Source organism: Acomys russatus, chromosome 8 (genome assembly GCF_903995435.1).
Source record: "Acomys russatus chromosome 8, mAcoRus1.1, whole genome shotgun sequence".
Classification (NCBI taxonomy): Eukaryota; Metazoa; Chordata; class Mammalia; order Rodentia; family Muridae; genus Acomys; species Acomys russatus.
In genome coordinates, this window is record NC_067144.1 from 9,516,083 (window position 1) to 9,539,436 (window position 23,354).

General features: G+C 42.6%; 1 protein-coding gene across 2 annotated transcripts in view; it reads left to right on the plus strand.

Moving 5' to 3' along the window:
* The window catches only part of Lpp (LIM domain containing preferred translocation partner in lipoma), a 441,832-nt gene that overhangs the window by 35,700 nt on the left and 382,778 nt on the right, over positions 1-23,354 (plus strand). For both annotated transcript variants that reach the window (XM_051150786.1, XM_051150787.1), the window contains exon 2: positions 14,282-14,483. In XM_051150786.1, the coding sequence (XP_051006743.1) occupies positions 14,291-14,483 (193 nt within the window). In that variant the 5' untranslated portion in view covers positions 14,282-14,290. The remainder of the gene's footprint in view (positions 1-14,281; positions 14,484-23,354) is intronic.

Below are 23,354 nucleotides of genomic sequence, written 5' to 3' on the forward strand. Positions count from 1 at the left end.
CAGTTCACACCAAGCCATGTCTCCAACCCGATTTGTGATTGACCATGTGTGTTGGGTGTTATGTGTGTTTAAAAATGCAGGTACATGTGAGCGCCTGCATATTGAGGCCAAAGGTCACCTGGGTGTCATCCCTCTGGGACTCGCCACCTTGTTTTTTTGAGGCAGGGTCTCTCTCCATTTGCTTTGGGAGTCTCTGCTTAGGTTAAAATGGCTGGCCTGCCTCTTTTCTGCCTCTCCCTTCCTGTAACTGAGGTTACAAGTATGTACCACCAGGCTTGGCACTTTCATCTGAATTCTAGGGATCCAACACCCGTCCTTGTGCTAGCATGACAAGCCCTGCACCACTGAACATTCTCCCAAGCCTTTAATACTTTTTAGAGCACCCATGCTAAGATGATTATTACTAGATAGAAATGTAATTTTCTCAGGGCTGTGTCCCACGTCCTTGGTGTGTCATACTTGAAATGTTTATGCTGCTGGTCCCTGCAATCTTTCCATTGTTGCATGTGCTACAGGAACTGAGAGGGTTGTGACAGTCTCGGCTGGTTTCTCTTCTCGTTTAGACATCACTGTTTGCAACAATTCTGATCGCCGTTCTTTCCCCATCTATAAAATTTTAAGATTACTGCTGTATGTAATTTCCTTTTGAGACCTTGGCTTAAGAATATTCATTTATAACTTTCCTTTGAAATGCCTTTGTTAATAATTTTTCTTTTGTGTATATATAGACATACTTACACACATTATGTATGTATGTATGAATGTATGTATGTATACACACATATATTTAAATGCTCATGCACTCAATATTTCACTTCTTTTTGTTGAGCCAAACACAGAATATTGTATTCCTTCAGAGCTGAGGAAACTAAGACCTGTGTGACTTGAAATCACTGGCCTGAGCCCACTGCCGGAGCTGGCTCAGCTGCACCTTCCTATGCCTTTTGCCGTTTTTCATCGTGTTTACCAAACTCCGTCAATCTTATGAGTTTCTGGAGTTTTCTTCTTTGGGGCATGAGTGGCTTAGTGATTTCTCTTGAGGGGCCTGAATGTTACTGTGTTGACTTGATGTCTCTCTCCGGGATTCTGTTGTTCTCTGTACCTTAAGAGCTTCCAGGCTGTACAAGCATCTCCACTTCACATAAGATTCCGAGAGGTTGGTTCTTGCCTGGCATTCTTACAGTCCCTCAGCCATTGCATTGGCATTCCCTTCCTAAGGTGTTGCAGCTGTAGATTGTCACAGTCCGAGCATTTGGGGTCAGGTCCCAACATTTGAGGTCAGGAATTCCTTTGGACCTAAAAGGTGTGCCATGCCTTTTTGTGACCTTTGTTTCTTCCCCTTCATCTTTTGGGGAACTGAAAGGTTAGGAAGCGCTGTTACAACTGGAATCCAAGTAAATTCCCTCATGAGCGTGTAGACACGAGTTGTGAATACTGGAGACAAGGGACTTCCCCTGCCTGTTGTCGTTGTTGGAGAAGCCCCCAGTTAGTGATGGGCCCAAGGCAGAATGCTGGGAATAGATTTTTTTTGGGGGGGGGGGCGCCTATTGGTTTCATCTTCAGCACTGAGTGCTCTGTAGGTTGAGCGCAAGCCTTCCCAGAATCTACAGATTCGGAGAAAAAGGCCTGGATGTTCTGAAAAAGGCCTGGATGTTCTGTGTGTGCCTCTGTTTCCCTTGCATGGCTCTATTGCTCTGTACAGGCATCATGCATTATCTGGACACATCTCTTGCTCATAAGATAGTGTTGTGCATTTGTGAATGAAATGTTTGGAACTTTGAAAGTTTTCCCCCAAAATCAGGGTTTGTGGGGCTGGAGAGATGGCTCAGAGGTTAAGAGCATTGGCTGCTCTTCCAAAGGACCTGAGTTCAATTCCCAGCAACCACATGGTGGCTCACAACCATCTATAATGTGATCTGGTGCCCTCTTCTGGCCTGCAGGTGTACATGCAGGCAGAACACTGTATAATAAATAAATAAATAAATAAATAAATAAATAAATAAATAAATAAATAACAGGGTTTGCTATAAGAAACCAGCTGCTATAGGGCATTTAATAGACAACAATCAATAGAGAGTTTTAGCTCATAAATCACTAGAAGGACTACATGGAGTAGATGCTAGAATGACTATCTAGAGTTGAATCCCAGAACTACAATTAACCCTATGCTTTTTATAGCCAAGAAAGAGAAAAGTTATCAGGTTTCTCTCTACTGTTTTTTATATTTTTATTTTTATTTTATGTATTCTCTCTTTTGTTTTGTTGTGTTTTTCCTCTCAACTGTTGAAGTAAAAATGTTCCATTGTACTTTATAAGAGAAGTGGTCAGAAACAGGTCACTGCCCTCTGAGACAGGACATCCAGGTGCCCTCTGTCACAACTGCATGCTGAAGAATGAATACGAGACTGCCAGTGCACAAGATCCCCTTGCCCTCCCACGAGGGCTTCCAGCAGGAAACAGGCAGAGCCACAAGACACGGCCTCTGCCATCCTCCTCCCTTCCCTGATCTTCCACATCTCAAGGCAGGGCATGTATTTCTTTTATAGTCCGTACCCACCAACAGTGCAGCCATTGTGCTGTGTGGCATGTGTGAGTGCTGACTCACTCTCCATCACAGTTAGTCTGAGGGTTTTTACTAAGTTTTATATGGCTCAAATGTGTGTCAACACTCAAATAGAGGGTTCTATTAAGTCTCAGCTTGTCGGTGTCATTTATTATATAACAGCCTACTTTAGGGGAACCCTTTGGGGAATTCCTGTTGATGAAATAAAGACTGTAAGAAGGGAAGGCCGTGACCTTGGAGAGTCCTCTAAACTGTTTTAGTTTCAACATTTTGGAAAGTACTAAAGGGAGACCCACAGTGTTGTAACCATGGACATTGCGTCTGAGTGAGGTTTGTCACAAGCAAAGGTTGCCAGGTTCCCACTCTGGGTTTTCAGTTGTGCACTGTTCCTTCTGTAGCCTTAAATGCATGCTTAGAGTTTGCAATGGAAATCAAATAAAAGCCTATGTAAAGTATATTTACTAGAGATGACCTGTTGGCCTGTAATGAATTACTCTGACTTCTTCTTTTATGCTTCCGTAACACTGATTTGGAAACGTGGAAAAAAAAAAAAAATGGTTGGCAGTTCTGCTCCCATTGCTTCTGTTGCCTGCTGAGTTGGTTTAAACACATGGTAGGTGCTCCTTTCTATGTCCCAAAGTAAGATCCAGGTAAACTTCTTGCAATACTTATGACAAAATAAATATTATAGTTACTGGTAGTATAGGACATGGGGAGGAAGGGTGATCCGAAGGCGGCTGGAGTGTGCCAGCTATCTTTGTAGCACGTGGCACTTGTAGTCTAGGAAAGAGTCTCAGGAGCCGGGGTAGATTTCCGTTTGTGCTCTTTGGATGCCTTCTACATGACTGGAACTTTACTCTCCATTCTTTCCTTTTTTTTAGTTGAGTTTTTGAGATTTTAGTCCTGAACGATGTCTGTTCACCACCCAAGTACAGTGCTTACAGGAGCCAGAAGAAGGTGTTGGATCCTCAGGGATTGGAGTTAGAGATGCTTGCGAGCTGCCATGGGGGTGCTGGGAATTGTGTCCCATTTCTCTGGAAGAATAGCCAGTGTTCTTAACTGCTGAGCCATCTCTCTATTCTGGGTGCTGGGAATTGTGTCCCATTTCTCTGGAAGAATATCCAGTGTTCTTAACTGCTGAGCCATCTCTCTATTCTGGAGTAGGAAGTCCTAAATTCTGAACCTGATGCTAATTTCTTGGAGCAGCTGTAACCACTGTTCTTAAGTCTCTGGAGCCCTTGGATCAGTAGCTGAGTATAGTTGAGCTTTACATGTACCAAGTGAACGAGACATCATCAGCCTTGACCAATTTGCTTATTATCCCACTGAAGATACTCTGAAGAGCTCTTGTTGGTGGGTACATCAACCAAAACTGCCAGCATAAATTGAATTTACAGTCACTACAGTGATGAGGAACCATGGGGAACACTGCCTGGAGTATGATGTACAGCGGTTCAAACTCAGAGCAGAGTTCTTAGTTCTCTCAAACCTTTATGATTGTGTGTATGTGTGTGTGTGTGCGCGCGCGCGGAGAGGGAGAGAGAAGGGGAGAGGGAGAGAGAAGGGGAGAGGGAGAGAGGGAGAAAGGGATAGCGGGGGAGAGGGAGAAGAGAAGAGAGAGGGAGGAGGAGGAAGTTAGTAGTAGTAGGTATAGGAATAGTAGTTTCTTCATTGGCTGAGCAGTGATGATGGGATAGACCCTGTATGGGGCATTTGAAAGAAGAATCTAGGGAAGATATTATCATTGTTGACCATTCACTCAGAGTCACTGCTCCAATTATTTCAGAGCAGTGGTCTTCCAACTTAGTTCATAGCATACTGGAGAATCAAGAAGAACTTCTATTTTCATAAACAAGGCTGGCTGCATTTGACTAATGTCCCAAGATTTAAGTATACCTGTTAACTGTTTTAAACAGTTTGTCTAAATTAGAATCTTATTCAAGACAGCCTGTAGAAAGTTCTTCCCAACCCCCCCCCCCCCCCCCCGTGTATGTGTGTGAAAGATAACTTCACATTTCACTGTGTGAAATTTAGAACCCTGCTATTTGTTCTGAAACTGAAATACCAGTTTAAGGAAAAAAAAAAAAAAAAACCAAAAAACAAAACAGAAAAGAACCAGACTGAATTTGAGATAAAGATATACATTTAGCAGGGAATAAATTATATGTATTTGAAGGAGTACCATGTATTAGAGTTTGTGGTTGCAGAGTGAAGGTGAGATGGATCAGTGGCCCTTATGGTAGTACACACCTCAGCTATGATGAGCTTTATAGTGGTCATAATGGTTGAGCCCTAGGAGGTGTTGTCTTAAGATATAAGGAGTTCTGTGTCATTGTAGGTACATATGAATGCGTTTGAGTTCTATGATAGAGATATTTTTAATAATTTTGTACCTCAGTGATAATACAGTTCTTTAGTGGTGAATGTTATTTCCTACTGCTTTAAATTATCTAAAAGTGTGTGTGTGTGTGTGTGTGTGTGTGTGTGTGTGTGTGTGTGTGTGTGTGTTTTCATTTTTCTGGAATATTTATCCAGTTGAATATGGTTTATATACATTTCAGATTTTTAACATCAGTTCTTTCAAAAAGAGAGATTTAAAAAGGACTAACCCACATTGCTGTGGTTCCAAAGTGAGCTGAAGAGCCAGGCTGACCTTTGCTCGGGTGCCATTGGTCAATGGCTCACCAGATTTTGCCTTATTTCAAAACCCTGAAGTAAAAGTAGAATGGTTTCCACATTCAGGAAAAAGTCTGCAGTTGCAAATGGCCCTAGCTTTTCACTGGGAAGTGCGTGTTGGCAAATGTGGCTCTCCTTACATAATTTCAATCAGCAACACATACATATCAAAAGCTTCCTACTATTTCATCCACCGAGTAACAATCTACTTAGAGTTTTAATCAAAATTACTTTTAAAATCATAGTTATATAAATAAGGTTAATTCTTCTTGTTTTCTAAAATTATCCCTTTTTTTTTTTTTTTTTACCCTTACCATCACTTTAATTTTCCATTATCTGGGCATTTAAACTGTTGACTTAGAAGATACTTACATTTGGGTTTCATTGTTAAAACAGAAACTTAAAATCACAAGTAGAGACAGAGATTACCACAGAGTTTATAATAATATCTAAGCCTAACAAAATTAACACCAGCAAATTTGAGGGAATCAAACTTACTTTGAAAACTTAGATACTTTGTATACAGTGGTTGGAATAAGAGACATGTTGATAAGCTTTGGTGAACGGTGTGGCATTTGACTACATCGGAATAAACGCAGTTCTACAGACAGATGCGTACACAAATACATCAATAGCGTTCTCATAATAAAACATTAAACATTTCTACTCTTTCAAGTCATTAGTAAGATGGACTTTGTTGTTTTGTCCTCATTTTTGTTAGTGCACAAACAAAAGTATTAAAAAAATTAAAAGTAATTAAAACACACCTCAAGCGCTAGTAAAATTCCATGGTCTGCGTAATGGGTACAGCGGACTTGTAAACAGACAAGCAGAGCATGGCATTTATACAAGTTTGAGCACGCTGCTGGGGGGAACACAGACGAACGAGCAGCAATTAGCCTGCAGACCTGAGCACTTCTGGGTGGGGTTAAAGGGAGATTCCAGATAACCACTAAAGAGACTCCTAAGCTTTATTGGAGATTATATTGTTGACTCTTCTCATCGTCGCTCTCTCCTCCCTTTGGAAGGGCGAAACCTTTGTGAGTTAGGCACACAGCATCCTAGGTACAGCCACATTTCCACTTTCAGAGGGATTTTTGCTGAGTGCAGACAAACTCAAGAGTTATTTTTTGCCCCTCACATTTAGTTGTACACACACACACACACACACACACACACACACACACACACACACACACACAGACTTTGCTGTTTGCATCAGACTTAGAAGGAGCCTCTTGGAACCACATTTTTTATGGAAGTGTAAGGCACTATACAGAAGAGCAGTGCCATCACGGAGTGTAAAATGCTATGGGAGGGAAGTGAAAATAAAACCGTTTTGTCTATTATTTTTGAGCTGGGGCAACCACAATACAGTTTTTTGGTCCTCTGTATCAAGTAGAACTATCACTGTCAAATGTGATTTGGAGCAAAAGGTTGGGAGTCTTTGTCTTCTATTGTAATCGTCCCCAGGGATGTAGGTCCTGAATCTTCAGGAAGAAAGACTGTGCTCTCATGGCCACTCAGTTGTCTTATGCAGTCTAAGAGGCAATAGTGTTACTGTTTGGTGAAATTTAACCGCTATACATTTGTTTTGTTTTGTTTTGTTTTGTTTTGTTTTTCCTGGTAGAACAGCTCTGCTAGGCACCTTCACTTTCTCCAAATGTCTTGGGATTTTTGCATGGTATATTCCAATTAGAAGAAGCGTATTAGTGCCTAATGTGTGTAGGGACTCCCAGTGACCTCTTAGCTCTCTGTAGCTCATCTTGTCTTTTGTCAGCCATCTTTTCTTTTCCCATGACTTCTAAGAAAACGTGGCAACAAAAGGCCGGCTGGTACTTGTCTGCTCTCTCCTGGTCTGCTCTGGAGCCCTGTGTTCAGTGCACTTGTCTGCCTGGCAGTTTCTTTTTCCAGTGGTATTGTGAACTTGAAGCAAAGGTGCGTTATAGGGCCTACGTCTGTTCTTTGTCCCTTCTGTTGGCCGTGACTCAGTTACTCACTGGGACCTGAACCTGATGCTTCTCCTTGTTTGTTTGTTTGTTTGTTATTTTTTTGTTTTTGTTTTTTTTCTGGCTCTCCACAGTGTTGCCAGGAGCAGTGAGCACGTCATTGCATTGTTTTCTGTATGAGTACCTCCATGCCATGCAGGTCAAGAATCTGAATTTCCTCTTATTCTGTTTCTCCTTACATTACACTACCTCATCTGGAGCATGCATGTGGGGTGAGGGTGGGGGGCACAGGGAGATTAGGAATTCCTGGTAGTTAGAACGTAGTTTTATAGGAAACCTCAGTTGAGTCAGCTTTAGTCTTGGGGGACTATGAGACATGAGAGTTGGACCGAATGTTTGCAAGAAAGCAATCTTAGTGTACAGATACACGCAGATGTCGTGAAGCTTAGAGATGTGCTGGGGCTAAGGTCTCAGAGCCAGTTAGTGACTGGGTAAGTGATTGTGGCTCAGTGTTCTATGTCTGAGTCTAGTGCTGTCTGCAGTATTTCCAGTGTCCCTGAGAGAGCCTATATAAAGGGTTGGCATTTCTGTGGACTTGTTCTCCTTGCTTCTTCTGAGCAATGCCAGCTGTCCATGTGGGGAGTGGGGCGTGTAGTCAGTCACCTTCTGAAGCCATCTCCAAGGAGACGTGATGAGAGTACATGACATTTTCAGCCCATGGCAGGTCCGGCTTTGCCCTTCCTGCGTTGTATAACCTGATGCTTCACAACACGACTGAGTTTGTCGTTTCCCCAGCAATTGTGTGTAATTTTCAGCCTGCCGCATTCTTCAGCGCTGCCTTCCCACGCTTCCATCACATGCTGTAGCATATCTGCTTTGTAATTACACTGGTAGGGACTTACCTACACCGTTTGGAAAAGGTTTGCTTAAAGTGCTTATTTACTTGTGCACAGTAAGTCCTGATTGATACCTTGGTAATCACTGACATCAATCCAAGACTCCCTTCCACAATGGAGAGGGTCAGAGAATTAGGAAAGCAGGTGACAAGGAAATGGAAAAAGGAGAGTTGTGCCTCCTCTGGTGAGCTGAGAGGAAAATCATAGGTGGTTTGGAATCTCCAGACCTAACTTGACTTGGTTTTGAACAGTTTTGCTGTCAGGATCTCTTCAAAATTCATAAAGCAGACTCATATTTCCAATGCCCCCAACTAAACTGTGTCATCTTCAGAGAAGGACATTGGCTCCCAGAGTGCAAACCTGGCATTATAGGCTCCTGTCTCAACTAAGCTGGGGAGCTGGTTCTGAACTCTGAAGGTCAGGTAACCTCCAGCCAAATATTGGCATGTAGTACAGCTGAATGAGATATGGAAGCCTATCGTTACATTTACAATGATAATAATAGGACAGGGGATCTGTAGCTGACCGGAAGAGTAGTAGTCCAGCAAGAACAGTGCTCCGTACTCACGTCCTGGCATGAGGGGGGTTGACAAGAAGCAGGAAGGAGGGATGAAAAGCATCTTTGCATCGCATTGAGATTTCCTTACTGAAGTCAAAATGACTGTCATCAAACAAAGAGAACAAATGCTGGTAGATACAGGTGAAGAGGAACCCTTGCTCATATATGCTGTTGGTTCAAATGTAAGCTAGTCTAGTCACGAAAATCTCTCTTATACTGTAGAACTCACATAGGATCCAGTTGTGCGATCCCGGGTTGAGACCTGAATGGTTTAGGCCAGCATACAGCAGAGAGACAGCTATCTCCCCACATTCACTATGGTATCATTCACAGTTTGCTGAGTTATGGAGTCTGCCTCTGTGCTACCTGCAGAAAAACAGGAAAAGAAAATGCAATATATGTGTATGCGGGGGGCGGGGGGCTTCATTTAGCTACAAAGAGGAACAAAGTTAGACTATTGGCAGCAAAATGTGTACAACTAGAGATTGTACATGTTTAAGGGACAAAATTCAGACTCCTAAGGACAAATATGTTTTTTTCATGCATGTGGAATAATAATAATAATAATAATAATAATAAAGAAATCTGAAAGTGGACAGGAAGTTATTTGGGAAGAGAGAGGGGACCAGAAGGAGGCAGAGGAGAGAATAACAGGCAGGTTGCATATGTTCTGAGTATATATAAGATGTGTGAAAATATCATATGGAATCCTTCATTCATATAGTCAATAACGCTAGCAAGAGCCTTAACAGCAGCAGTTTGGTAATTCTAGTAAGGCCCCGACTTTTACAGAGAGGTCAGTTAAGGAAACACCTTTGATGGTTTAAGCAGGAACATACTATTTAAGTCTTAAGTGCTTGTTCAAGTAAAGAACCTGTTAGTGATGTCCATGAAGGCTAAACCGAAGTCTGCCGTCAGCTTTCGATGCTTGAGCCACAGCCAAACGCTCAGTTGCTACACCATTCGACTAGTGGCCAGTGATCTTTGTTCTGCCCCTCAACACCATCCGTGTGTTCATCCCGTACTGATGGAGCAGGTATTGAAGGAGTAGTGCAACGCAGAGATTGATATGAATGTTTTCTGCCACTTAAGCCTGGAGCCAGAATGTGTACAGAAGGGAGCTGGGGCACGGGTGGGGTGGGGTGCTATTCTCAGTGGTATAGTGTGAGCCGGCCACATTCTAGAGCCCGTGCAGCCCCACCAGCACAAGGTAACTATGCAGAAGTACACGCAGAAAGATCCCGCATGAGCTGAATTTGGAGGTAGTTTTAGAAACCACGGTTTGAAGCTTATAGCACCGGATGTTGCAGAATGCTATGTAATGGCCGTTCTTCGGGAATCTTAGAAATGCTTAGAGAATTTAAGGTTGGTTTTTGAAGGAAGGACAAGAAAAATCTGATCAAATATCAGTCCAGTCTCTGTCCACAAAACACCAGTGAATTGGCATTCATATATGTTCATGAAGGGGCATCTCCACTTTACCATGGCACCCAGTTTTCCTATACAGGGAGGGCCTTGGTCATCAATTTGCTCTTTTCAATAACTTGCCTTGTCCATGGTTTTGATTAGTTTGGTCTGTTGGATAGTGGCTTCATCAGTCTGCGATTGTGGAGTGTGACAGAAAAGAGTGTATTGAAACCACTAGGGTCCAAGACGTAGGTGTGGGGAAGACCCCAGGCCACTCTTTCCAGAAGGACACAGACGGCAGAAAGGAATGCACATCGAAGCTTTTTTAGATTTCCAATTTGGTGGTTGTATACCCTAATCAATTTGTGCAGCCTCTTGGAACCTTGCGTTGAGGGAGGGTAGGGGCACCAAGGATTGAATCCAAGGCCTTCCAGATACTAGGAAAGCCTTCTGATCCAGACCTAGATCTCCAGCCTCCAGCTTAGGTTCTTGATTTTTAAAATGCAGGTGTCGGAAGTGCACTCCCATGTAGCAGTGTCATGATCCTCTGGTCATTACAGCAGTTACTTAACATACAGTTAGCCTTCATTAAACACTTGGTATTTCTTGTCAGTGTCTGGCTTTTATTGTTCCTGTATAATTGCTGGGGAGAGGGGGCAGGGAGATGCAGAGAAAGTGATCAGTGAGCCTACCTAGGTTCTCCTTACTTGATTTGCTCATAGCCCAGATCCTGAAGGGACAGAGCACAGTGTCCGTAAGCCTTTAGCAGCAGGCATGTTGCTGGGATCAGGGCTCTTTCTCATGTTTTCTCTCTCTGGGTGATGTGGCTTCATTTTTAGAGTCAGAAGGGAAGAGGGGCAGGCTGAGGAGGGAGGGGGAGCTGGGAGGACCCTTCCTTTCACTTCTTACTTTCATCATGGTTATAAGCCTAGAGTGAAACCTACCTCAAGGCAGAGGAAGTAAGACCAAAGCCAGGGAGGTGCAGCAAAGCCGTCTCCTACCCCTGCCTGTCTCTGTGTTTTTGCTGGTCCTGGCTCCGAGAAGCTAAGGGGTCCCGCCAAGCATTTGCTAGTTCATCCGTTCCTCAAATCCTTTTATCAAAAGCAAGCTTGAGATTTAGAGAAAGTAAACAACCATAGAACATAAGAGCTGCTTCGATGTCTACAGATGTTCAGTTTGCAGATGCACATCTTTTCTTGTTAAAAAGTCGCTCTAATTTAACTGAAACTCAAATGAGGGCCAGGGGGGCTCCATGTTGATAGCTTTGCATTTGTCGCATCTTTGGATCCATTTCGTATGGGTTAATTTCTCTCTGTTCTTCCCCCCCCCCTCCTCTCGCATCCTCCTTCCCTTCCCCTTCTATTCTCCTCCTCTCCTGGTGTGTGTGTATGTGCACGCGCGTGCGCTTGTGTGCGTGTGCACACATGTATGTGTGTTAAGTTAGGTCAGAGGACAACCTCAGGCATTAGTCTTAGTTTTCTACCTTGTTTTTGAGTTGGTTTCATTGTTTTACACTGTGAGGGTAGCTAACTTAGACTTTCTGAGCACACTGCTGTCCCTATTTTCTATCTCATTCTAGTAGCATTAGGGTCATGAATGTGCGCTACTGTTTCTGGCTTTTATGTGTGGTCTGGGAATTTGAACTTGGGTCCTTATCTGTGCATGGCAAGAGCTTTACGATCAGCCCCTGCGTTGTTAATGCTTGTCACTGTTCTTGCTCCTGTTATATTTCAGAACCTAACGGCTTTCTAAGTCCCGACGGGAGCCACCTCTCCAAGCCTGTACTAGTTCTTTGGACAGAGCCTTGCATTTCTCCATGTCTTTCCTATGTTGTCCCCTTTCTTATCACTTAGATAAATAAAACCTCCCCAGTCTTTAGATTTTTTGAGTAAAGGAGAATCGGATTCAACCAGAGAACTAGTGACGGGCATATAAATCTATCTGATCCTTAAATTAATAGGCATTCTCACTGAGTGCTTATGAGCTAGACTCAGGCATTGTAAGATGGGAAGAGTTCTGCGCTCCCATTGGAGAGCTTAGTGTGGGATGTGGGCCTGCAGCCAGTCATGCGAGGAGTGTGTTGCAGCAGGGTGATGGGACTGCTGCTGAGCCGGGTATGCAACCGGAATGAAGAATTAAATGCATGGCTTACATTCTGAAGAACCTGCTGGAAGTAATTCCCAGGACGTAAATGATGCATTGTGGAGGAGGAACTTTCTAACTGAGGGGTAGCTTGTGTGAATGGGTGCAGTGACTAAAATCTTGAGAAAAAGATGAATTTTCTCTACGATAGAAATACTGTCACATCATCGTAGCAGTATTATCATAAAAGGTATTAGAGATTGGCTTAGTATCTGTTATTAGATAAAGTGTCATCGTATCTAGAAGTAGTTTCACTGAATTTTGATGAACCTTTAAAGATCAGCTTGTTCAGGGTCATTATCAAGTTAATTGAGACTGCACTGGGGTTCAAAACCTCTGAATGGAAAGGAAACCTGATGGGATTCAAAAGGAAAGTGGCCGAGAGTGCAGCACTGCATGAGACCTCATGATCTCATGCACAAAATTATAAATAAAAGTTCAATTTGTCCATTAGCATAGCAAAGCACTCTAATTGTGACAGGAATTTTTCCCCCTAGGATTGAGAAGATGTTTTAATATCTGGAAATCTATCAACATGATTCATTATATAGCAAGTTAAGGGAGACAAAGGAATTGTGCTGATGGATGCTAATGGAGAGGTGGAGGTTTTATACAGTGTGGGTGACTGAAGGGAGGTACAGTGATAGTAAAGTGAGACCACCCGGGAAGACCCAGGTCATTGCAGAAGGTATGGATTGATAAATTGTTTTCTAGCCAACTAGTAATATTATGGCAAAGCACTAGAAAAACCCAGTAAAAGAATATGCTGCTACTCCTGTTTAGGAGTGGGCATTCACAGGCAGGCATCCAAGTTTGGGCAGTAGAAGAACAGTGGGCTTGGTAGCCAGAAAATGATCTGTAATTCAAAGTCACTCTCTGTGTGAGTGGGGGTAACCCCTACCCCCAGTTTTCATTGCAACTGATTGTCTATACATAAAGCCCTTCAATGTTATATTGTTGGCTTTCATAAAATTTCTGTGAATTAAGCTGGCCTGGAGTTTCTGAATCATAATTTTGGCCATGCCACCAGAAGCATTCTGGATCATACTGTTTGTCCATGGTGTGGGCACGTGTGAATTCTTAGCAATGGCTATGCATATCTCACCTCCCGCTTCTCTTTCTATTGCTATACTACATGCTGAGGCCCTCATTTGTTCCTGCATTTCCTGTGCTTTGTCTTTATAGACATCTGGAGATACTCATGTAGCCCTCTTAATTAATTCAGTTCAATTAATAAATTACTAGGTGGATTTTGGACTAGGAGTGGGTGCAGGGCACCTTCCGGCCTCCCTGTGCTGGAGAGCTCTTGCAATCAGGCCTGGAGAGCCCTCTTCAACAAGTCTGTGAGACTCTTCCCCAGCAGGCAGGCTGCCTGGAGGCATGATTGGCATATCTTGACAGAGAACTCTGTGCTCTCTTCACACAGAGTGGATACTCCGATTGAACCGTGTCTGGGCTGGGCTGCTTATCCTCATGGAGTTAAAAGCAAGTTTTCCATGACTTTCCAGCATAGTTAGGTGTTAATGGCTGCTTCTGTGATTTGTGGGGCCACCATTGCATCGCTGGAGTTGAGTACTCTTCATGCAGTAAATGTCAGTATTTGTGCCTAAAGTTTGGCAACCAGTGCCTCTGTGCGCCCACCCCTTTCCAAGTACCTCTTAGGGTTGGACATGGGCAGGGTTAGTTTTGTAGGAAAGATATGTTAAAGTACCATATTTTTCAGACCATAAGACGCACTCCCCCCCCCAAAGTGTGTGTGTGGCGGGGGACATTAGGGTGTGCCTTATGGTCCGATTGCTGCTTTTACTCTTTTTCTTGTTTTACTGCTCTAAAAACCGGGTGTGTCTTATGGTCAGGTGTGTCTTACATCCTGAAAAATACAATGTGCTGTCATGCATCTGTTAACAAAATAGACATTTACTGTTTTTCTAATACCTACTAGATAAATTGAGGCCTAAGTGTGTGCACAGATCTGTCTGCTTTGGCCCCATTACCCACTCTAGCTCTTTGGTCAGTTTCTTTTTCTTATGCCCCACCCCCAGCCACACTGAACGCAGTGTTGTCTATTTTTGTGTTTTTCTAACTGCAGATTTCAACAATGTCTCACCCATCTTGGCTGCCACCCAAAAGCACTGGTGAGCCTCTTGGCCACGTTCCTGCACGGATGGAGACCACCCATTCTTTTGGGACCCCCAGTATTTCAGTGTCAACACAACAGCCACCCAAGAAGTTTGCTCCAGTTGTCGCTCCAAAGCCAAAATACAACCCATACAAACAGCCCGGAGGAGAAGGTGAGTTCAGGTGACTGGAGTGGGAAATCAGCAGCTAGGGTTGTGTTGGAAGGAGGTTTCTCAGTGTATTCACCGCAGTTTGTAAATTGTCCAATTGTAAAGAGCTCCCTACAGTCATTTACACCAATTACCTTTTAGAGACAAAGAGATTAAATATTCACAGAGTCAGATGACTGAGATCATATAGTAATAAATATCTATAGTGATAGATATCTATTGCTACTTGTTACTGTAAACAGAAACATGGCCTCTTCATGTATAGCTCAGAGTCTTTCTGTAGCCTTATCCTTGTGCCTCCCTATCCTGTGGGAATATGTCTACCACCCAGTGGTTCCTACTGTTGACATCAGACAAGTGCCAAAATTCCACCAAGCAATAGTCCAAAGAGAAAGCCAGAGGACAAAAGCCATGCAATGTCCCTGAAACTCTTGCTTCTCATTCTCTCTGTCCAAGAAAGTTGTCCCTGACCCCTGTGTGTATTGAAATTACAGATGGTTCACAGAAAGCTTTAGCTCCAGGGTTTTAGTAGCCGTGGATTCATTTTACATTACGTGGGTTTTGAATGTCTCCATGAGCTGAGTATGCAATGCGTGGATGGACCGTGCACTCTCACACTAGCAAGCACAGAGTCTCTGTGGTAGAAGAGACATTGTATTTATACTAATCAATGCCATAAGCTCTTTTATGCTCATGGAGCAGCAACTTAAGACCAATATATAGAATAGTGTGAGACTTCTAGAGGTTGTGAACAAGAGACGTGCTCCGCCGAGATTCAGTCTCTCTCTCTATTTCGTATCCTGTTTAACTTTTGAAAAACAACCTCTCTGTCTCTAAAGTCAGCTCCATTCTGTTCTTAAATACATCCTTGTGTCTGTAGTCGCAGCACTGCGGGGGACTATTTCATACCCGATGGCATTGCCTCATCTTTCTGGTTTCTTCTGAGTCTTTCACACCTCCCAGGAAACACACTATTAGTTCAACAGTTCTACTAGTGTTTTAGGACTCCTGTCCTAAACAAGGCTAAGGCTTGCGTAAGGAAACGGCAGGCATAGAAACTATGGGTAGGAGGACCAGGCACACTGGTCTACACACTGGATGCTGGGGATCTTTATGGATCTCTGTGTGTCCTTTCCCTAGAAAAGGCATTGCCACGGCATGAGCATGCTTTTCTGGAAAAAATACAGGCTGTCCCATGTACCTCCTGAGCCCAGTATCTGGGCTCGAAGCTTCATCGCCCTTCTGGGAGACTAGACTTTTGAAGTTCACTAAGGTCTTTGTGGAGCAGGTTTGCACTGGCTCATTGTCCTCTGGGGATTGTAGGGCTTGTCCTTGCTAAAGAGCAGGGAGAGCCATGTGTTGACTTCCTGGTCTGTTTTCTTGGCATTGCCTTTTGGGTGATTTAGAGGGCACCTTTGGTTCTTCTTCGATTTGGGGAATTCAAGTGGACTTTCTACTGTCTGGAAGAGAACAAAGACAAAGTACTTAGTAAAAAAAATGGTCATGAGAAAGCTTTTGTGGGCGTTGGAATTGCTTATGTGCTCCAAGGTTAGTTTGTGGGTAGATTCTACATGAAAAAACGTGGGCCATCAGCCTAGGAGAAACACACAATAGTTGTCCCTTAGCTTGTGATGACCCTGCCTGTACTCTGTAGGACAGCTCACTCATTTAAACTGAATTACAATGGTGGAAACCCAACTGTATCCACCACAGCTTACAATGAAATTGCCTCCTGCCACCCTATTGCATTTGTTGCCTGTTGGGATCCTGTTCGTACCACTTTTCCCACAATGTTTGGTGCAACCTAAACCAGAAGCGATCACTTCCTTCTCCAGAGACATGTTATTTCGCAGCAGCATTGCCACACTTCTTAGTCCTGCTTGCCTTTTGCCTGCTTACCGGACATGTGGTATATACCGCACGCTCAATTCTTCTGCTGTTTTTTCGATTTCGTTTTCATATAATCCAGTGTAGTAGCTCCCACCCACATCCCTGAAGAGATTGCAACTCTGAGAGAGAGATAGATGTCCCTCACTGTGTTTTATGGCTAAGGGTCGTCTGTGCCAAGGCTGTTGGGCACAGGCGCTGTGTAGCTTCAGGCTGTGTAGTTGAGTCACGTTTACTCTCCTTCACCATTCCATGTGCTTTTCATTTGAGAAGTTGTCTAAACACTGCTGCCTTCAAGTTAGCGATTACGTTTCTCACATTGGTATTATGTCTGTGATCTCTGGGGTTTGCTTTCTTACTTTTCACTTCTGACTGTGAAAGTAGAAAGGCACCCACACGTTTTCCATATCAGCTTATATTTATGCGATACCCATATGTTATAATTTTCTTTCATCGAGTACTGTGCTAATAACCTTTGTCTAGAGGACTTTGGCACACAGTGGGTACGCCTTTCCCCAGTCAGTGGGTTTTTTAAGTCATAGGCTCTTTGATTCTCAGAGAATTTAAAAAGAATTGATATTTGCCCAACTATTTTAAATGCCCCCTGCATTGCTAAATACCTTCTGTGTCCAACTCTGAACATTGAGGCGCCCTCTCTCTCTCTCTCTCTCTCTCTCTCTGTGTGTGTGTGTGTGTGTGTGTGTGTGTGTGTGTGTGTGTGTGTGTATTACAGAATGAATGTTTCCTGTACACGTACTTTTTTGTAAAGTTTCTGGAATGCATTGTGCTTTTTTTTCCCAAGGGAAATGAAATAAGACAATTTTCCTCTGGTTCTTAAAGTGCCACCTTCCAGTATTGTTTATCCTTGTAATCTGGCTTCTACTTTAAGAACAGCTAAGAAAACACTAAGGGAGAGCCAGAGCCATAAAACGTTAAACTTTGATGGTACAGGAAAGTGGAATTCTTTTTCTGTTCTTATAGGTACTGAAGTATATGACTGTTCCTAAGGTATGTTTTTCATCTGAAATGGTATTGAGGTTATTCTGTTATTTGTCTCTCTGTCTCTGTCTCTGTTTCTCCATAGTTTGACAAGTTTGTGAAGCTGGAATTGCCTCGTGGTATAGAATTATCTTTCTGTAATATCTAAAATTCCGTTTACCAATTTACATTTTTATATCTGACAAGTGGATCTGTGGTGCCCCGATTCTGGGTGGTCGTGTGGTAGAACCTTTTATGTTGGTTCGTTCTTTTATGTTTTACTCAGCATTTGCATTTCATTGTTTTGTGTTTTAATTTTCGGAAGATAATTTTTACTGCCGCTTTCTCAGGCAGACAGAACAGATGTTATTTCCATTTTACTGATTGCTAGACCACCAGAAACGCAAGAGCTTATTAAAGAATGATGTAATGGGGCTAAGTCTACAGTTCTGTACCTAGTTGATGCATACACGCATGTATGCAAATGCGATGTGCACACATGAGTGAGTGTGTGTGAGAGAGGGAGGGAGGGAGGGAGGGAGGGAGGGAGAGAGAGAGAGAGAGAGAGAGAGAGAGAGAGGGGGGAAGTTTATGTAGTCAGAGCAGGTGAAGGGGAGATGATCCTATCAAATGGGGTTCCTAAGCTGGAATGTTTTCTTCCCCACTCTTCTGCGCTGTTACCTAATGTGAATAAACCCACTCCATGTAGAGGAACTACTTTTAGAACAGTGTTAATACGACATAGTAACAAGAGGCCTTGACAACCTTAAGAACTGGGTTTTCCTTGTTAGAAATGTGTCCATGTTAATTTCTTTCCTGTGTTTATAGTTGGACCATTTTACACACATTAATATGGAGTTTCGAGTGTTAGAAACAAGAAGGGTTTGAAAATTCTTTTGTCTAGTCTTTCCCTTGGTGCCTGTGGAACATCGTCTACTTCACCAAGTGCCCTGTATCTCTAATCTAAAGAAATGCTGCTGGAACACAGTGGCGTCTTCAGTATTTGGACTCATAGAGTGCTATCCTGTCTCTAGACTCCCTTTACTCTTCATGCTAAGTAATCTTGTATGTGACCTCGGAACTACAGCTAACAAACATCTTTTCCTATGCTTGTCCATCCTGTTAACGCATCAGGAACCACAGTCAGGCAGTTGCAATGTGTTAGGCTGTGGTTATGCTTCAGAGCGTGCTGGGAGGACATTCAGCAACTCCCCGCCTGTGGGTGACCGGGATGCCCTTCTCAGCATCAGTGGAAGGATCTCAGCTTCCTCTGTTGCTATGGAGGGCAGGGCATAGCTTGTCATTTTCAGGTCCTCGCGGGCAAGGAGAAAAGCTGTTTCTTCTTCAAAGAATCAGATACTAACTGTGATAATTTGATCTTTACGTCTTCTTGAAGGAGGAGTTTATAATTCTTGGGGTGTTGTTCACATCACACCAGGTATCCCGACCCCTCCCTGCCGCCCTCCCCATGGCACGGCACTAGGTGATGGTCTGTCTAGGTCAGCAGTTTTCAACCTGTGGGTCATGACCCCCTTTGGGGGGAGGTCACGTGTCAGATATCCTGCATATCAGATACTTACATTATGGTTCATAATGGTAGCAAAATTACAGGTATAAAGTAGCAACAAAACAATGTTATGGTTTGGGGGGGGGGGCGGTCAGCACACCATGAAGAAATGTACTAAAGGGCTGCAAGGTTAGGAAGGGTGCGAAGCACCTGTCTAGGCATTGACACCATGTAGTTGTTTTATCATGAATTTGGGCAGAATACTTTTCTTCTTCACCGTTTTGTTTTACAAAGGGAAGTACCTGGTAATACTATCTTTAAGACTTTCAGTGTCCACCATAACGGTAAGTATGAAATATTTTTACAAGACAGAGTGCATCATGGCCTCAGGGAACTGTCGCTATACACTCAACACTCACTCCCATAAAACAGATTTGTGGTAGGTGTTCTTTGAGGGGCTCAAGTAGTGACAATTAGCAATTGGAGACTCTGCAGAGGGAATGTATTTTCTTTTATAATAGGCATGAGTTATTGTCATTAATATTTAGTAACCTTGATAAGTTGTGAAATAGTATTTTTATTACAAGTATAGCTATTTTCCTATAATATTATTAATAGTAATTCTAAATTACAAACTTTAATAACAATAAATGATTACTAATATGAATTTCATTTTTAATAATGGCCTTCATAAATATCAATACACATTACTAAGCTTATAGTGTTAAAAATCACACTGCCTAAATGTTATAAACAGAAAATTTACAGCTCTAGGCAGGCATAATCCTAAAACTTAACCTCATACGATATCTAACTTCCTAAATAACAAGACTTGATTCTTAGATATCTTCATAGAAAATGTACCGACATGGCCCAGGAATGCTCTTCTGCGTGACTGACTGTTGAGTGCAGGCTGGAGTTATTATCCAGGTTTTAGAGACTCGGAGACTCCCGAGTGGCTTGTCGAGCATTATACAGCAGTAGGCGAGGGATTTCTCCTACTATTATCCTAGCTGTGCGTCACAGATGCATTCGTGATGCCTTGTTTGGAAGCCGCCCTGAGAACTAATACACATGAACAGAATAGATTAGATGTTTTAGCACAAAGAGACGTTCATGTAATTGGTGACAAAATTCTCATTCATTTTGTAGCCTGTCGGCCTAATTAACTGTTGAAATGAATTTGTAATAAGGTGATGGATTCCCGGTTCTTACACAGCCTGAAAAACAGTGATTAATGCTGATTTGTATGGGAGGTGCTCTTTATTTGTCTTCATTTTAAAGTATCTAAATGTATGCTACTGTTGGTGCGTTTTAAACTTGAATAGCTAAGTTTCTTTCTCTCCATGTGATCGTCGAGGGCACCATGGTGAGGACTTACACAGGTTACAGGCAGGTGATAGGAAAGCCCTGCTGATGGCCAGGGCTCCACCTTGTATGGCCATGGCTCCACCCACAGCCACTGCTGAGATGAGAAAGCTCCAGAGAGGAGTGGTTGCTATTGGCCAGAGGTAGGCAGAGTGCAGGTGCTCATGCCAAGAGAAAGCAAACGTGTTCTTGTATGGCAGCATTTTGATACTTCTATGTGCCTACCCATGCAACATTGAATTATACACACGCATGCTGATGGGTATAAGCCCCACATGCTGGAATTGGCAGAGATTCACCCAGTGGTAGTGTGAACTCTCGGAGTCTCATTTTGATGACTCACAGCAGCCATATGCCATACTGCCCTGGGAAGAAGCTAGGTGAACTATTCCATAGATTTTATAGTATTTTTGGAAATTTCTATTAGTCCATATCTTTTCGGTAAAATCTTTATAATTGTCAGAAAAAGAAGTATATGATTTCGTGGAGTGCTATCTTACATAAGTTGTATATTTTGTGGCCACTGTTATATTTAGTTTAAATTTAGTTTTCAATGGTATCTTCTACTCCAAAAACTTGAACAACAAAAGAAAAAATTCATGTCCTATTTAATTTGTGTATAAGTTGTATTCACAGGTAATTCTGACTGGTATTCAACCAAAGCATTGTCATCACAAATTTATTTCATGACCACCAAGGCCCAGTGGTCACTGGAGGCTGAGTGCATCCTACTGCTTTCCTGTGGATAGGGACAGTAGATTTTTGGAATCATGAATATCTGCTCCCCTGCGAGCAATCATTCAGGACCAAAATCATTCTCCTTAATGCTGTGCCTCTCCCTCTGAACTCTCTTCTGTGGCATCAGGCTTTTATATAATGTTGCTTTAAAGAATTTTGCTTAGGATACAAAAACAGGAGGTTTAAAACTTAACAATGTAAGATTATTTCCTCAAGGATGGCTTGGTAATACTCAATTTTCTGTATTCCAGGTTTTTTGCTCTTTTATTAACTTCTTATAGTGATGCTTGAAATCTCAGCTGATTTTGGGTCATGGCAAGTCTATGTAAATCAGCTATAAATGGGTTCATTATGGCTACTATAAAAAAAAAATCGACACTTGAGCCTTTGGGCAAATAGACTATATAGAGAAACCATGGCCTAGAATAATGATTGACCTAAGGAGCTGTAAAAGTATTCATTGTATGGTATTTTTTTTGTCATTCTTCCTTAAAAATACTCATAGACTAGACTGCTGAAAACAAAACCTGGGGCAGAGGAAGGCATATACCAGGAATGTGGTACCCTCAAGCTCCCTGTACTTTCCCCTGTCAACATTCTCCCTGACTTCCTGCCCATCATATTATCTGTGTGATGCCATATTCAAGAAAGTTACATTGTCTGTAGTCCAGAGATATCTCATATGGAGGGTCACATTATTTAAATTTAGAATAATAAAAAATAGAAATACTGAGGAATGTTAGACAGACAGGGATATTTGATTTACATCATAGACAAAGAGTTGAGGCTTTACCAGGTAGAAAAGCATCTAAGTCTACTGGACCAGTGAGTGCAGAAGCAGAGGGTACAGCTCACTGTGATCTTTGGGGGCATTAACAGATCTTTTCTAATGTCGTCACATGTACAGTGGACTCCTGGGGGTTTCTCTACAGTGAAAATAGGGTGAATTTGCTGTGAGTGGACCCACATTTCCCATCAATCTCTTCACTTTCCTTTAAGAACAGCTCCTTGAAGTTGAGTCACAACAGAGCAAGGGCAGCAGGGCGGGCACGCCTGTGGCACAGCCTGAGCGCCACATGTTCTGCTGCGGTGCTGGCCAGGGGTATCGGCAGCCCTTGCTTCATCTCTGCTACTGTATAATCAAGTGTTTCTGTGTAGAGAGACGCTGAAGGGGAGCCATTCCCCATTGGTTTTCTTATAACTGGAGACAGACTGTGACCTTCTCAAACAAACACCCCGTGGACCATGAGATATTATCCAAGTTAAACTTTTTGTTCTTCCTTGCTTTCTTACTTATCCGCATACTTGGGGATGGTTCTGAAGAAATGAGCAAAGTTTTTTTCTTTTCTTTTTCTTTTTCTTTTTTTTTTTTTTTTTTATTTTGTTTTGTTTTGTTTTTTAAATTTCAAAATACCTGCTCGCCATCTCTCCGACCTAGTTTACTGTTCACGGGGCCCTGTAACTTTATCATTGTTCTTGGTGACAAAGGAGATACCTAATATTCAGGAGACCCACAGTGAGACGAATAATGTAGAAGCCACGTGCAATAAAATATTATTGTTCCCTTATTTCAGTAATTTACACAAGCCAGCGTGCAGTTATCAGACATGCTAGCAAGTGTTCTCTCACTGAGTCCTTTCTTCCAGCTGACTTCGACTCTTACCAAAACGGTTTCTCTCATGAGTAATACATAGAGAATGCAGATCTTTTTATTGGACATTTGGTCTTTACTGCACATGAAGTCCATTTGGATTTTGTTTGTGCCTTCCTGCTTTGCTGTAAAGGATACTGTCACTTGCAGACAATAGAGAGGATGCACACACGATGAACAGTCACCCAGGGCAAAACGGACTTGAATCTTTGTCCCTCATTTCAGACAGTGTCTCTTTCTTATGCCACATTCTACACGAGCGATCTTGATATTTAGCTTATTAAGATAAAGAACACTTTCCCCCTGTTATTCTCTACCCTGAGTACCACTGAGAACTGCTTGACCGTTAACAGTATCTAAGCATGTGATGTAAATCACCTGCGCACTGATGTGAACGAGGCGTGGCAGTGTCCGCCAGCTGTAGTAATGTGCAGTTACCAACACAGAGGCAGCCTTGCAGCTAGCCGTGGGAGTAACCACTGGAAATGTCCTGTGGTTCAGATGAGTTGTGTCATGTTGCTAAGCTTCTTAATGATGTGAGGATGAGCTTAAGATGTCCTTTTAGCCTGTAGTTACTTGATATTAACCTGCTCATTTCGATTTGAGTTTTATGAAGTACTTCCTCTTTAAAAGTTACTGTCTGTGCAGGAAACCTACAGGTTAGGTTCTATGTCTTATTCCTGGAAGTGTCACCCAATATAGGCTCTCTTATAGAGATTTTACTTTTTCATGACTTGAAATCATA